This window comes from Carassius gibelio, chromosome B4, assembly GCF_023724105.1.
Source record: "Carassius gibelio isolate Cgi1373 ecotype wild population from Czech Republic chromosome B4, carGib1.2-hapl.c, whole genome shotgun sequence".
Taxonomy (NCBI): domain Eukaryota; kingdom Metazoa; phylum Chordata; class Actinopteri; order Cypriniformes; family Cyprinidae; genus Carassius; species Carassius gibelio.
In genome coordinates, this window is record NC_068399.1 from 2647511 (window position 1) to 2663033 (window position 15523).

The following is a 15523-nucleotide window of genomic DNA, read 5'->3' on the forward strand; positions in this document are numbered from 1 at the left end:
CCCTAAGAGGCCACGCATGCTCCTGTTAGTCCAGATGTCCACTGTCACTGACACATTGTCAGTCTTTTGTAGTTTACATTTTATCTTGGACTCTTTTTCTGCTACTAGCTCACTCAGACGTCTGGTTACGGTGCTTCGACATACTGGGCAGTATCTCTCCTCTACCACTGACATAAAATTCCTGAAGCTAGGCTTGTCAATCAAAGATAGAGGTAGGTTGCATGAAATGATGAGGTCCTGTATTATGGATTCAGTAATGGCCTTCTGTCTGGGATGCCCCTGGCTGTATAGCTGCACACCTCTTGTCTGGCTTAAGAATGAATCAATGCTGCTCTGTCCCTCTGCACTGGTCCCTTTCTTTGCTTTGTTGAACTCATTAAACCTGAAGATGTCATCGATGAATATGAAAAGACAACAAGTAAGATGCTTATCTTATAGCTAACAATTTTATGTGCAACAAAGCCCATCTGAAACCACAAGGTTTTGAACTGAAAGAATGGTAGCCTACTCAGGGTATCATGAAAATATTGCAAAAAAACATACTAAATGGTATTTTTTGAAATTCAAAAAAGGCCAAAAGTTTTCTGTGATTGGTAGGGTTACATTAGTGTAGGAGGATAGATTATACAGTTTGTACATTAGTAAAACCATTACACCTATGGAGAGTCCCAGTATTGTGAGGTCTTCACAGTGAATGGTCAGCCGGGTCGGGTCGGGTCCGGTCCGGTCCCGGGTCTCTTTAACATTGTCTGTTTGACATATGTATGTAATACCCGTCATCAGATCAGACTCAGAGAAAACCCGTCTGTGATTAGACACTGATCATTTAGTTCCCTCGGCTCTCGTCACACAGTGTTTTACATAAAGTGTTTTACTATGTCCCAAAACCTTGCCTTAAGAAGCATGCACTGACTATTTCTCCAATTTCAAAACAAAACTCTATGAACCGCTCCATTGTGGACTTATGGAGCTGTATGAACCACTACAAGCTGTAAAGTAAACAGGAAGTGTTTTGTCTGAATGCTGGTTTTGCGAGAGAACGCAAATATCTTTGTGAGAGAACGCAAATAGTTTTGCGAGAGAACGCAAATAGTTTTGCGAGAGAACGCAAAAGTTTCTCGAGGGAACGCCAAAGTTTTGCGAGAGAACGCAAAAAAAATATATTTCCTCCCACCCAAAATGTTTTCACTCACTCTGATTTTTTCCCACCACAGTGACACTTAAGGGGCTCCGTAGTTTTCAGCCACTTTACCATGGGAAATACAGTTTGAACATTAACACTACATTGTGCTTACATACAGGTAAATGAAAACTTAAACCTTAAATTAAAATGTAATTTTAAATGTAATTATGTAACAAAAGTTACAAAACTGTACTGTACATTAACTGTAACATACTTAAATGTGCAAAAAAACAAACCTTACTCAATGATTAAATTAAAATGTATTAACATTAAACTACATTTAAACTATCCTATTCATTTTCATTAAGTCATTAAAATTGTACCGACTTTTGCACTTATATGTTTCAGAAAACACTTTGAAACTATTATAAGAATAAAAAAACATATATAACACACTTAATGTGGAAAAATCTCTAAAAGACAGACATTAAAACATAACTTACGAGCAACAAATTAGGTGAGCATCTAACTTGATCATCTGTGATAAAGCAATGCACACACTGTTATTTTTTATCTTCTGCAGGTTACATGTCCTTTAAGCTACCCTTTTGTAAACTCTGGTAATACTTTAATATTTTTAAAAGATAATAAAGATAGCGATTTTCTTACCTCATTTTGCCAGTGTGTTTGCAGGACCTCGCAGAACACATCTGACCCTTCTTGTGTTCACCGTTTTTGTTCTCCATTGACATGTCAGGACTCAAATTCGCTCGAAATAAAAATTAAAAATTAACAGGAAAATATTAAATAATTTGGGACTGAGCGATCAGTCAGTTATAACGAGCATCAGCTCACAGTCAGCCGCCTCACTCACAGAAAGACGACAATAACGGTCATATTTTTAAATGTAGAAAGGTGTGAACCAATTCATTGTTCAGTTTCCTGAATGACAGCCAGATTAACCAATCATGATCGAAGTAATAAAATAAAACTACCAATGGGAGTTGTTTCAGTGTGATAAAGCAGCGAAATGTATATAGTTTTATTGTTGTTAATGATGATAATATTTAGAATAGGTATCATGACTAAAATTTTGTAAAATGATATTAAAATAATAATAATCTTAAATAATTTAATATAAATAATTTTAAAGTTTGTTAAAGGTCCCATGACATGGATTATTTACTTTTCTTTAAATGCTTTTTAATGTTTCCTTAGGTGTATTTATATTGTTAGTATGATTTTTACATTTAAAATTTAGAAATAAAAAGCATTTTTAGATCCTGATATTAGCCCTCTGGCTTGAATGCTCTGTTTGAAGGGGCGTGTCTGCTGTGAGACTCCGAGTAAACCACAACTGTTGTGATTGGCTGACATCTTTGCATTCGAAATGCATATTACATGTGAAACCCCTCTCAAATATATATATATATATTACTATTACAGCTGTCGAGATTAACGAATCGTGGAAGTGTTGATTATCTATCGACCCCCAGGACCACTAGGTAACTTTTTGGATGAATTAGATGTGTTGCTCTCAACCTTTTCTGAGGATGGTACTCCCCTAATTATGTTTGGAGATTTCAACATTCATCTAGATAAACCTCTGTTTGCCGATTTCCACACTCTGCTTGCCTCTTTTGATTTCAACCGAGTGTCAACTACTGCTACTCACAAATCAGGCAACCAACTGGACCTTATTTATACACGAAACTGCTCTACTGATCATGTTCTGGTTACTCCACTGCACACGTCGGATCACTTCCTCCTCACTCTTAACCTCAACATGATCCCTGACACATCACTTACCCCTCCCCATGTCATCTTTCGATGTAACCTACGCACACTTTCACCCTCCCGGCTATCTGCAATGGTTTCATCTTCACTTCCTTCCCCTAAACTGTATGTATCTTTGGATGCTAACAGTGCTACTGATACTTTCTGCTCCACTCTTACATCTTGTTTAGACACTGTTTGCCCCTTATCTTCCAGCCCAGCCTGTAACACCCCTTCTGCCCTTTGGTTATCTGATGTTCTACGCGAACACCGTTCTAAGCTTAGAGCTTCTGAAAGGGTGTGTCGCAAATCCAAAAATACTACTGATCTTATTGTGTATCAGTCACTCCTATCTTCTTTCTCTGCTAATGTCTCCTCTGCTAAAAGGACATAATACCATAACAAAATTAACAATTCATCTCAACAAGTCTCACATGCTTTTTAAAACATTTTCCTCACTTCTTTGTCCTCCTCCTCCTCCTCCTCCTGCTTCATCTCTAATAGCTGACAACTTTGCAATGTTTTTCATTAATAAAATTAAACACATTAGTGCACAATTTTCCACACCACAATCAGTCAAGCTCATATCACCAGCAAACTTACACTCGTTTACATCCTTCTCTTCACTCTCTGAGGCAGAAGTGTCAAAAATCATCCTTTCTAATCACCCTACAACTTGCCCGCTTGATCCAATTCCATCTCATCTCCTTCAAGCCATTTCTCCTGAAGTTGTACCTGCACTCACTCACATCATCAACACTTCCCTCTACACTGGTGTTTTTCCCTCATCATTTAGACAGGCACGTATAATTCCAATACTTAAGAAACCCAACCTCGACCCATCTCTTTTAGAGAACTACAGACCAGTTTCCCTTCTTCCTTTTATTGCAAAAACACTTGAACGAGCTGTGTTCAAACAAGTTTCTACATTTCTCACACACAACAATCTCCTTGACAGCAACCAATCTGGCTTCAGAAGTGGACATTCAACTGAGACGGCCTTGCTCTCAGTTGTTGAAGCTCTAAGACTGGCAAGAGCAGAATCCAAATCTTCAGTACTTATCCTGCTTGATCTGTCCGCTGCTTTTGACGCGGTTAACCACCAGATCCTCCTATCAATGCTACTGGCGAAAGGCATCTCAGGAACAACACTTCAATGGTTTGAGTCTTACCTATCAGATAGGTCCTTCAAAGTATCTTGGAGAGGTGAGGTGTCCAAGTCTCAGCATCTAACTACTGGGGTGCCTCAGGGCTCAGTTCTTGGACCACTTCTCTTCTCTGTCTACATGGCATCATTAGGTTCTGTCATTCAGAAAAATGGCTTTTCATACCACTGCTATGCTGATGACACTCAACTCTACCTCTCATTCCATCCTGATGATCCGACGGTAGCTATTTGCATCTCAGCTTGTCTAACTGACATTTCTTCCTGGATGATGGACCATCACCTTCAACTCAACGTTGCCAAGACAGAACTGCTTGTGATTCCAGCAAACCCATCGTTCCATCACAATTTCACCATCAAGTTAGGCACTTCAACCATAACTCCTTCAAATTGATTGATGATTCAGCTGACTTTCTCAGACCACATTGCTAAAACTGTCCGATCCTGCAGATTTGCTTTATTCAACATCAAGAAGATCAAGCCCTTTCTTTCGGAACATGCTGCACAACTCCTTGTTCAAGCTCTTGTTCTGTCCAGGCTGGACTATTGCAATGCTCTCTTAGCAGGTCTTCCAGCCAATGCTATCAAACCTTTACAATTAATTCAGAACGCGGCAGCAAGATTAATTTTTAATGAGCCAAAAAGAATACACGTCACACCTCTGTTTATCAATTTGCACTGGCTTCCAATAGCTGCTCGCATAAAATTCAAGGCATTGATGTTTGCCTACAAAACTACCTCTGGCTCTGCACCCATTTACCTAAATTAGTTACTTCAGACTTATGTGCCCTCTAGAAGCTTGCGTTCTGCAAGTGAACGTCGCTTGATTGTGCCATCCCAAAGAAGCACAAAGTCACTTTTACGGACTTTTAAATTAAATGTTCCCTTCTGGTGGAATTAACTCCCCAACTCAATCCGAGCAGCTGAGTCCTTAGCCATCTTCAAGAATCGGCTTAAAACCTATTTCTTCCATCTTTATTTGACCCTATAACTTTAACACTCACTATTCTAATTCTATTCTTTAAAAAATCTGACTACCTTTCTAATCTTTTTGTATTCTATTTTCTTTTCATTTATTATGCAATTGTATATGTATGTGTGTGTGTATGTGTAAAGACCTCTAACTAGCTTACTCTTTTCTTTTATTTTTTTATTCTATTGGTTTTCTTTTTATTTATTATATTAGTTAAAATCCCATGCTACGTGTACTGTGTTAACCTAACTGAGACTTGTTATAGCACTTATATATCATTGCTCTTTTTGTTGTTTTTGATTGCTTCCACTGTCTTCATCTGTAAGTCGCTTTGGATAAAAGCGTCTGCTAAATGAATAAATGTAAATGTAAATGTAATACATGCTAGCAACACATAGCTAAGTGCTAAAGCATGCTACTAATGCAGTGAAAAAGGATGTTGCTGTAACTCAGGAAAGCAATGTTCGATCTTCCCCAAACTTCACACGTGTGATAGGTGTTTTGTTCCAAACAAATACCCATGACCAAATTCAGTTATATTAATAGCGCCACCTGCTGGTAACAGGAAGTGACAAGGTTAACACTGTTATGGACTCCTAGGAACAAATTAAAAAGTGTCAAAAAGTGTTAAATAGGCTGGCAACATGCTAGAAACATAATAAAACTTGCTAGCAATGCTCAGCTAAGTGATAAAAGCATGCAACTATAGCATTGAATAAGGAAGTAGCTGTAACTCAGGCTAGCAATGTCCTATCTGCCCCAAACTTCACACGTTTGACAAGAGTCCTGTATTGAACACATCAACAAGCCCGTATTTGGTTATAGTCATAGTGCCACTTGTAACACTGTTATGGACTCCTAGCAACAAATTAAAAAGTACCATTGAGCGATAAATACACTGGCAGCATGTTAGAAACATACTAAAACATGTTAGCAACACTTGGCTAAATGCTAAAGCATCATATTACTGCAGTGAATCAGAAAGTTACTGTAATTCAGGCATACAGTGTCCCATCTGCCCCAAATTGAACAAGTTTGATAAAAGTCCTGTCCTTTTTCGATTATAGTCATAGCGCCACCTAATGGCAGTAGGAAGTGGCATGCTTAACACGGTTATGGACTCCTTGCAAAATAATAAAAAGCATCAACAAGTGTTAAATAGGCTGGCAACATTCTAGAAGCATACTAAAACATGCTAGCAACACTTAGCTAAGTGCTACTAATGCAGTGAAAAAGGAAGTTGCTGTAACTCAGGCAAGCAATGTCCAATCTGCCCCAAACTTCTGGTTCTCAACCTTTTTCAGCTCGCGGCCCACACACCACACACATATGTTTGCGCGGCCCACTTCAAAAAAATTAACTGACCCCGCTATTGCTGGGTTAATAACTAAGTACTCAGAAGCTAGATTGTTAACTGTATTTATTGAATGAACTAGGGCTGTGCTATATCGAAAAAAAAAAACCTATCGCGATTTCTTTGATCAATTTTGCGATTGTGACACACCGATATGCTTTTACAGTCATAAATGCATTCAGGATTAATTTTAAACATATTTCCAAGAGATAACCAATTAGAGCTTTATCAAAAAATTTTAACCTCTCCAGAACAGACATAAGTCAAAATTATCACTATAGTAAAGATTTAACAGTATGTGTTTGTGTGTGTGTGTGTGTGTGTGTGCGAGAGAAAGGTCAAATAGGAAAAAGTACGTATGTACATTCAATGTGAGAATTAGAATAGACCCTATACTTAAAATCACTCTTTTTTTCCTTCTTGGACAATCAACCAATCACAGTCTTCAAAAGATTGTGTCATACATAGCAACGGGGGTCAACCCCACCTCCTCACTAAGATGAAAGTTCTTGTCTTTTCCTTACTCGGAGTTGCTCTCAGATCGGTCCCGAATCGCTCTTAAGCTAAGACTCCTACGTAAAAGTTTTTAAGATAAATTAAGAGTTTTCTGAAAGGATTCTTAGAATCTTTATGAATACGGGCCCTGGAGTTAGGCATATGCCCAGTCTGTTCTGTTCTCGCGCTAGCCGCAATGCATTCTGATTGGATCAGATAGCATACTACGGGAAGTCAGGGCCGCGGAAAATTGTGCTATAAAGCAATTTAGAAATTTTATGACGATTTCTATTAATCCCACAGCTATGGACTGGAATGGACTGGAAATGAACAGAAAATAACTCTGGCTTGCTCTTTCTTTTACCTTTCTTTTAACTCTTTCCCTCAGCAAAATGGGAAAACCAGATCCAGGCATAGCTCGGCAGCGGGTAGATAGTCCCCTGCGCAAGCAGTCAGGAGGAAACACAACATTCATTTATGCATGTTTGAATTTGTTGTTCTGTAGCATATGCAGCAAAAATATCTAAGATAAATTGGTGGTTTATTCTTAAACCAATCAGCGAGCTCGAATAGTGGAAGCATAGTAACAGTTTAATATTTACTTTTTTGTTATTTAATAATATATATGAAATGATGTTATGTTATGACTTAGACATTTTTACATATATTGACAAGATTATTTCTTTTAATAGTAATTGGCGGCCCACCTGCAATACCATGGCAAAAAAAAAATAAAAAAAATACTGTATCCAGGGACTTTTTTTTTTTTTTTTTTGCCATGCATTGTTTATAAAGCTCATTAATTGTAGCGGTGCCTCAGGTGTTTGCAGTGTGTATACAGTATGAGTATGCGGTCAGCAGCGAGAGCGCATAAATATAACGTGAAAGCACATTAAAATAATGCACGAGCGTGAATCTCTCTGTTCGCACGCAGAGTTCTAATTCTCTACCAAGATACTTTTTTTGTCCAAGAAGTGTCATGTGTAACACTGTTATGGACTTCTTGCAACATATTAAAAAGTGCCAGCAAGTAACATACTACTAGAGAAACTGGAAAACTGGGTCGGGCTTTCTGGGATGGTACTCAAATGGTTCAGGTCATACTTAGAAGGGAGAGGCTATTATGTGAGTATAGGAGAGCATAAGTCTAAGTGGACGTCCATGACATGCGGAGTCCCACAAGGCTCAATTCTTGCACCGCTCTTGTTTAGCCTGTATATGCTTCCACTGAGTCAAATAATGAGAAATAACCAAATTGCTTATCACAGCTATGCTGATGATACCCAGATTTACCTAGCCTTATCTCCAAATGACTACAGCCCCATTGACTCCCTCTGCAAATGCATTGATGAAATTAATAGTTGGATGTGCCAGAACTTTCTTCAGTTAAACAAGGAAAAAACTGAAGTCATTGCATTTGGAAACAAAGATGAAGTGTTCAAGGTGAATGCATACCTTGGTTCTAGGGGTCATACAACTAAAAAACAGGAAAAGTCAGGAATCTTGGTGTGATTCTGGACACAGACCTTAGTTTCAGTAGTCATGTCAAAGCAGTAACTAAATCAGCATACCATCATTTAAAAAACATTGCAAGAATTAGATGTTTTGTTTCCAGCCAAGACTTGGAGAAACTAGTACATGCCTTTATCACCAGCAGGGTGGACTATTGTAATGGGCTCCTCTCCGGCCTTCCCAAAAAGACCATTAGACAGCTGCAGCTCATCCAGAACGCTGCTGCCAGGATTCTGACTAGAACCAGAAAATCTGAGCATATCACACCAGTCCTCAGGTCCTTACACTGGCTTCCAGTTACATTTAGGATTGATTTTAAAATACTTTTACTCATATATAAGTCACTGCATGACCTAGGACCGAAATATATTTCAGATATGCTCACTGAATATAAACCTAACAGAGCACTCAGATCACTAGGATCGAGTCAGTTAGAAATACCAAAGGTTCACACAAAACAAGGGGGAGTTCGCCTTTAGTTACTATGCTGCCCGCAGTTGGAATCAGCTTCCAGAAGAGATCAGATGTGCTAAAACACTAGTCACATTTAAATCTAGACTTAAAACCCATCTGTTTAGTTGTGCATTTATTGAATGAGCACTGTGCTATGTCCGAACTGATTGCACTATATCTTCACTGTTTTATTTTATATAAAATCAATTTCTAACCGTTTTTAAATTGATTTTAAGTAAACGTTTTAATCATTTTAAAAGTTTTAAAATTGCTTGTTTTATTTTTTTTTTCTTATTTTTCATGATTATTTTACTTTCTTTGATGTAAAGCACTTTGAATTACCATTGTGTATGAAATGTGCTATATAAATAAACTTGCCTTGCCTAAAACATGCTAGCAACACTTAGCTAAGTGTTAAAGCATGCTACTAATGCAGTGAAAAGGGAAGTTGCTGTAACTCAGGCAAGCAACGACCAATCTTCCCCAAAGTTCACATGTGTGATAGGTGTTTTGTTCCGAACAAATACCCATGACCAAATTATAGTCATAGGGCCACCTGCTGGTAACAAGAAGTGACAAGGTTAACACTGTTATGGACTCTTAGCAACATATTAAAAAGTGCCAGCAAGTGCTAAATACACTGGCAACATGCTAGAAACATACTAATTCATGTTAGCAACACTTAGCTAAATGCTAAAGCATCGTATTACTGCAGTGAAATAGGAAGTTACTGTAATTCAGGCATACAGTGTCCAATCTGCCCCAAATTGAGCAAGTTTGATAAGAATCCTGTCCTGAATACATCAACATGCCCTTATTCGATGATAGTGCCACCTGCTGGCAACAGGAAGTGGCATTTATAAAACTGTTATGGACTCCTAGCAACATATTAAAAAGTGCCAGCAAGTGATAAATACACTGGCAACATGCTAGAAACATACTAAACCATGTTACCAACACTTATCTAAGTGCTAAAGCATGTTACTAAGGCAGTGAAAAAGGAAGTTGCTGTAACTAAGGCAAGCAATGTCCGATCTGCACCAAACTTCACACGTTTGACAAGAGTCCTGTCCTATACACATCAACATGCCCGTATTCGGTTATAGCCATAGCGCCATCTACTGGCAACAGGAAGTGTCATGTGTAACACTGTTAATAGTAGTATTTGCTATGAGACTTCATTAAATGTTGTATGAAAATGTGCTGTGAGGAAAAAGTCAACACCGATACTTGTTACTCATTTCAGTGTTTCACTCTTGCCCTAAGGTTATTATTCCATTCATCTATTTTTATGCATATTTTCGAATATCGCATAAAAAACTCTGGATGGAAACACCAAGATGCACATAACTTAAAAAAAAAAACTTATGCACACATTTAAGTAGGATAAATGTTTTATCTGATAAGAACAAATGTACATAAACTATGATGGAAACATATTTACTGAATAAATTCCACGGCGCGCATTGAAAAAGTCATGTGACTTTCCGCTATGAGACGGGATAACAGATCTCTTTCACAGCATCTATATGTTGTAATGGTCATTCTGAAATACCTGAGCAAAGTCTGTCATCAAAGTATTTCTGTATAATTGTCTTGCACTACTGTGTTCCCTTACAGCAGCATCCACCTACAATAGCAATGACTGAATATATTGTCCCGAAGTGCTTTTACTTCGTTTCAGTCACCTGCTGGAGTTTGGGTTCCACTGTCACCTTAGCTGAGGTTTAAAAGACACCGAATATTCAGGAATAATATTGATTTGATTGTATTAATGCTGTTGAATGACAAAACTTGAACTGAATTGAGTTGGAGTATGATATCACTGTTTTCTCCAGAGCTGCTTTATCACAGAATCGACTTTGTTTCATAATGTATTCATTTTCACTAATATAGATATTTAAGTTTTCAGTGATTTGATGGTTTATTATTTATCAATAATAAAGGCAGGCATATGGGATATTTAAGCCTTTATAGAGCAGTCTAGTCTATATGTTTGTCAGCTTTATTTTTGGTATTTCCATAGCTAGTTTTGGCCAGATTACCCATTTTAAGTAATCAACTCATTTAATGAAGGGGTCTGGATCTGGGTTGGATGAACCGCTTTATTAGTGGATACATGTAGGGTCTGGACCGGATCCGGATCTGTTGTGCTGTGCAAGTGAACTCAGATACAGACCTGTGGATCTGCTCCGGAGTCATTTTGCTATCTGTGTAGCATTGCTTGTGTTTTAAAGCATGTGCAGAAAATCCTGCTATTGTAGTGTGAACAGAATCTATTTGCACTTAGTGTAGAAAACAAATGACTAAGAAATAATGCTATTTTCACTTAAAATGTAATTACCACTGCCTTTTTTTAGTCCTGTCAAAAAGTCAGTTATTCAAAATGACTAAACTAAAACTGGTTTCCTGAATGAATGTGACTCTGTGTGTGTTTTCTAGTGTGGATCATAGAGGAAAATTCAGGATTACAGCCGGACTGAAGAAATGTGTGTAAACATACACACACACACACACACACACACAGAGCTGTAGTGGTTGTTATTGTGTTATTAATGTCTCTGTTCTTGTGTTCAGATGCCTTTTCTCTAACACTGGATCCAAACACTGCATACCCTCGTCTCGGTCTGTCCGAGGAGGACAGAAAGGCGGAATGGGAGAAAGAGAAACAGCTGTATCCTGATCATCCAGACAGATTTGATCATGTGTGTCAGTTGTTGTGTAGAGAGAGTGTGTGTGGACGCTGTTACTGGGAGATTGAGTGGTGTGGATTTAGAGATTTGCATATATCAGTGTCATATAAGAGCATCAGCAGGAAGGGAGGTGGTGAGTGTTGGTTTGGAGAAAATGATCAGTCCTGGAGTTTGTGCTGCATTCCGACATATTATTCATTCACCCACAATAAAATGTTAACTAATTTCCTTGTAAACCCCTACAAAACCACTGGTAGAACAGGAGTGTATGTGGATCACAGCGCAGGAACTCTGTCCTTCTACGACGTCTCTGACTCAATGAGACACATCTACACAGAACAGACCACATTCACTCAGCCGCTCTATCCTGGGTATAGAGTTGAAGGTGGATCAGTGAAACTGTGTTAATCAGAAGAGACAGAGAAGAGATTCTACCCATAATGCTTTGAGCTGCATGATTAATCAGTAACAGTGAGATGTTATAAAGTCTCTTCATCACATCAATACTGCAGCTGAAAATCTGTCTCTGAAATAACAGAATAAATGTGTTTCAGATATCCTCATTCACACAGTAATATCAGTGTGTGTGTGTGTGTGTGTGTGTGTGTGTGTCACAACGAAACAACCTACAATTGTTTTTATTATAGTGTTACATCATTTGTACTATTATCAAAATAAGCTTTAAATTGAAATGTATCTTTCATAAACATGTAATTCTTTGTTGTTTTTGTGCATTAATAATAAACAATGAAAATCAGCTTGAGATCAGATTTTAATTTGAATTGATGTTTGAATCATGAATATAATCGATTCCTCACGAGACTGACATGAGCTTCATGAGAGTTTCTGACATAAAAAATATGACATTAATCACAGTAAAAGTGTGTTCAATTATTATGGGATCTCCTTCAAACAGTGAAAGCTGTCAAAATATATGTTCAAATTAATATCTTTTAATTAAAGTTAATAATCAAGTAAATAAAAATATTATTTTTGTTTACATGTTTTATTTATTCAAATATGTAAAAATTAACCTTCGCTGAATTGCTTTGTTGAAACCTTTACTAAATTGATGATAATAATAGCAACCACAGTATTATTTATTTGAATTATAACAAATCATTAAAGAAATATGATTACACTAATACTATTGTACTCTTAAATAATAATATAATAATAATAATAATACAATATTAATATAATAAAAATAACCACAACAATTATAATAGTAATAATAATTATAAAATATTATTTTATTTTTATTTTATTTTATACCAGTTAAACAGATAAATAAAAAAGCTTTTATTATTGCAATAATCACATTGCACTGAAAATTAAATTCAGTATTTAATAATGAAATAAAAATATTATTTTGGCTTTTATTATAATTAAAGTTTTAACAAATATTAAAAGAAACAAACAAAGTTATAATTGCAATAATTATAAAATATCAATAATATAATATATTAATTGTAATTCTATTATTTAAATTACAACCATTAAACAAATTCAAAACCTCTTATTATTGCAGTAATATCATTGCAATATTTATTCAAAAAAGTTACTATTTATTATTATTATTATTATTATTATTAAAAACTAAAATGTAAATTTTATTTTATTATTACAAGATGATAATAAACATGTTATAATTGCAAGAATAATACTATTGTAATACCCAAATATCAAAAAATAAAAAAATACAACTTAATAAAAACTCAATATTTATTATTAATTAATAATGAATTGGTTAATATTTGAGAAAATGGTTTAGCGATTTCTAATTATTGGGGGGATTAGCCCCCATCAATGTCTATGGCAGTTATCGCCCTGATCAGACATATTCTGTGGCACTATCATGCAGTCTGTAATGATATGACGTTAGCAAATATAAGTGATTTTTTGCTAACATTTCTTTGAGAAACATGACCGTTAATATGAATTCATGATAAAATGTAACATAAAACAAATGATTACTTTTCATTAAAATCTTTATGCCAAAAAACGTTTACATTTATGTGTCTTTTTGTTTGCTGTAGCAGCCATGTTTCCGAAATAATTTATACCCCTTCGTTTGAAGTGTAGTCCCGAAAAATCTTCATTTGAAGGGATATCGGGCCCTTCCTTTTACCCCTACCCCTCCAACCAAAAGAGAATCGAGACACCCCTACCCCTCCGTTTCGCACGTTCAAAGGGGAACGGGAATTGGGCCTAAGTTTTGTTTTTCTAGTCTGCTTTTACTGCTTTTGGATCTCTCATCTCCTGTGTTCCCGAACATTACACAGATATACGACTTAAAACTGCTTTTGTGCTTCAGGGCCATAAATGGTTTCCCATCCTCAATAATTTTGTTAAGCTCACTTTGTCTTTAAGTGTTTACATTAACCATTTAGCAGACGCTTTTATCCAGAGCGACTTACAAATGAGAACAATAGAAGCAGTCAGGTCAACAAGAGAACAACAACAGTATACAAGTGCCAGGACAAGTCTCAGTTAGTCTAGTACAGAAAGCATAGCCATATTTTTTTGTTTTTGATTTTTTTATATAAATGAAAAGACAAGAAAAGGAAAAGTGCTGGTATTAGTTGGTTAAGTGCTGGCGAAAAAGATGGGTCTTTAGATGTTTCTTTGAAATGAGTAAAGATTCAGCTGTACGAATTAAGGTTGGGAGGTCATTCCACCAGCTGGGCACAGTCCAGGAAAAGGTCCGTGAGAGTGATTTTGAACTTCTTTGGGATGGCACCACAAGGCGTCGTTCACATGTAGAGCGCAAACTTCTGGAGGGCAAATAAGGGTGCTTTCACACCTGCCTCATTTAGTCCGGTTGAATCGTACCAGAGTTTTTTTCTCCTTTTGGTTCGGTTCGATTGGGCAAATATCCGCTCTCAACTCACTACCACTGCTGCTCTGCCTTCTCCAACGGAAGATCCAGCATTGAAGATTGTCCAGCCCCTCAGCTCTTTAACTGATGTCCCACAGGAAAAAGTGGAGGATGTTATCAGAAAGATGAAGCCGGCCACCTGTGCCCTGGATCCCTTCCCTTCCACTCTGCTGAAGGCCAACCTCTCTGTTGTCTCTCCATTCATCACCAAGATATTAAACAACTCCCTTCTGGTTGGTCATATCCCATCCACATTAAAAACCGCTGTCATCAACCCTCTACTTAAAAAATCAACTATGGACCCTGAAGTTCTCTGCAACTATAGGCCCATTTCAAACCTACCATTTCTATCAAAGGTTTTGGAAAAAACAGTTGCAGTACAACTTCATACTCATCTTAAAAAAAATAACCTGTTTGAAAAATTTCAGTCGGGTTTCCGCCCTGGTCATAGCACTGAAACAGCCTTGGTCAGGATCACCAATGACCTTCTGATGGCAGCAGATACTGGTTCCCCATCACTACTTATCCTGCTAGATCTAACAGCTGCTTTTGACACAGTAGACCACAACATTCTCTTACACCGCCTGAAATACACCATTGGACTTTCAGAAACTGTTTATGACTGGTTCATTTCATATCTGACTGGCAGAACTGAGTACGTTGCCCTGGGCAAAGCCAAATCACTCACTCATAATGTCACCTGTGGTGTTCCTCAGGGCTCTGTGCTGGGTCCCACACTTTTCTCCATTTACATGCTCCCCCTCGGAAAAAATCATTAGTAAACATGGTATATCATTCCATTGTTATGCTGATGATACACAGCTGTATTTAAGTACAACCTCCACTTTCTCTGCTCCCCTACCAACATCCACACTGACCACCTGCCTGGAGGAGATAGAGATGTGGATGAAGCTAAATTTCCTTCAGTTAAATTGCTCTAAAACTGATGCCATCTTAATTGGTACACCACATCAACTTCGCACTTCAACCATCACCAGCATCACTTTTTCTGGCCAAAATATCTCCCTTTCCACATCGGTCAGTAATTTAGGTGTCAAAATGGATCCTCATCTCACCTTTGACACCCACATTAAACAC

General features: G+C 37.2%; 1 protein-coding gene across 3 annotated transcripts in view; it reads left to right on the plus strand.

Moving 5' to 3' along the window:
- The window catches only part of LOC127955912 (NACHT, LRR and PYD domains-containing protein 12), a 44694-nt gene extending 32393 nt beyond the window's left edge, over window positions 1–12301 (plus strand). For all 3 annotated transcript variants that reach the window (XM_052553540.1, XM_052553542.1, XM_052553541.1), the window contains 2 exons: window positions 11294–11340; window positions 11429–12301. In XM_052553540.1, the coding sequence (XP_052409500.1) occupies window positions 11294–11340; window positions 11429–11952 (571 nt within the window). In that variant the 3' untranslated portion in view covers window positions 11953–12301. The remainder of the gene's footprint in view (window positions 1–11293; window positions 11341–11428) is intronic.
- The last annotated feature ends 3222 nt before the right edge of the window (window positions 12302–15523 follow it).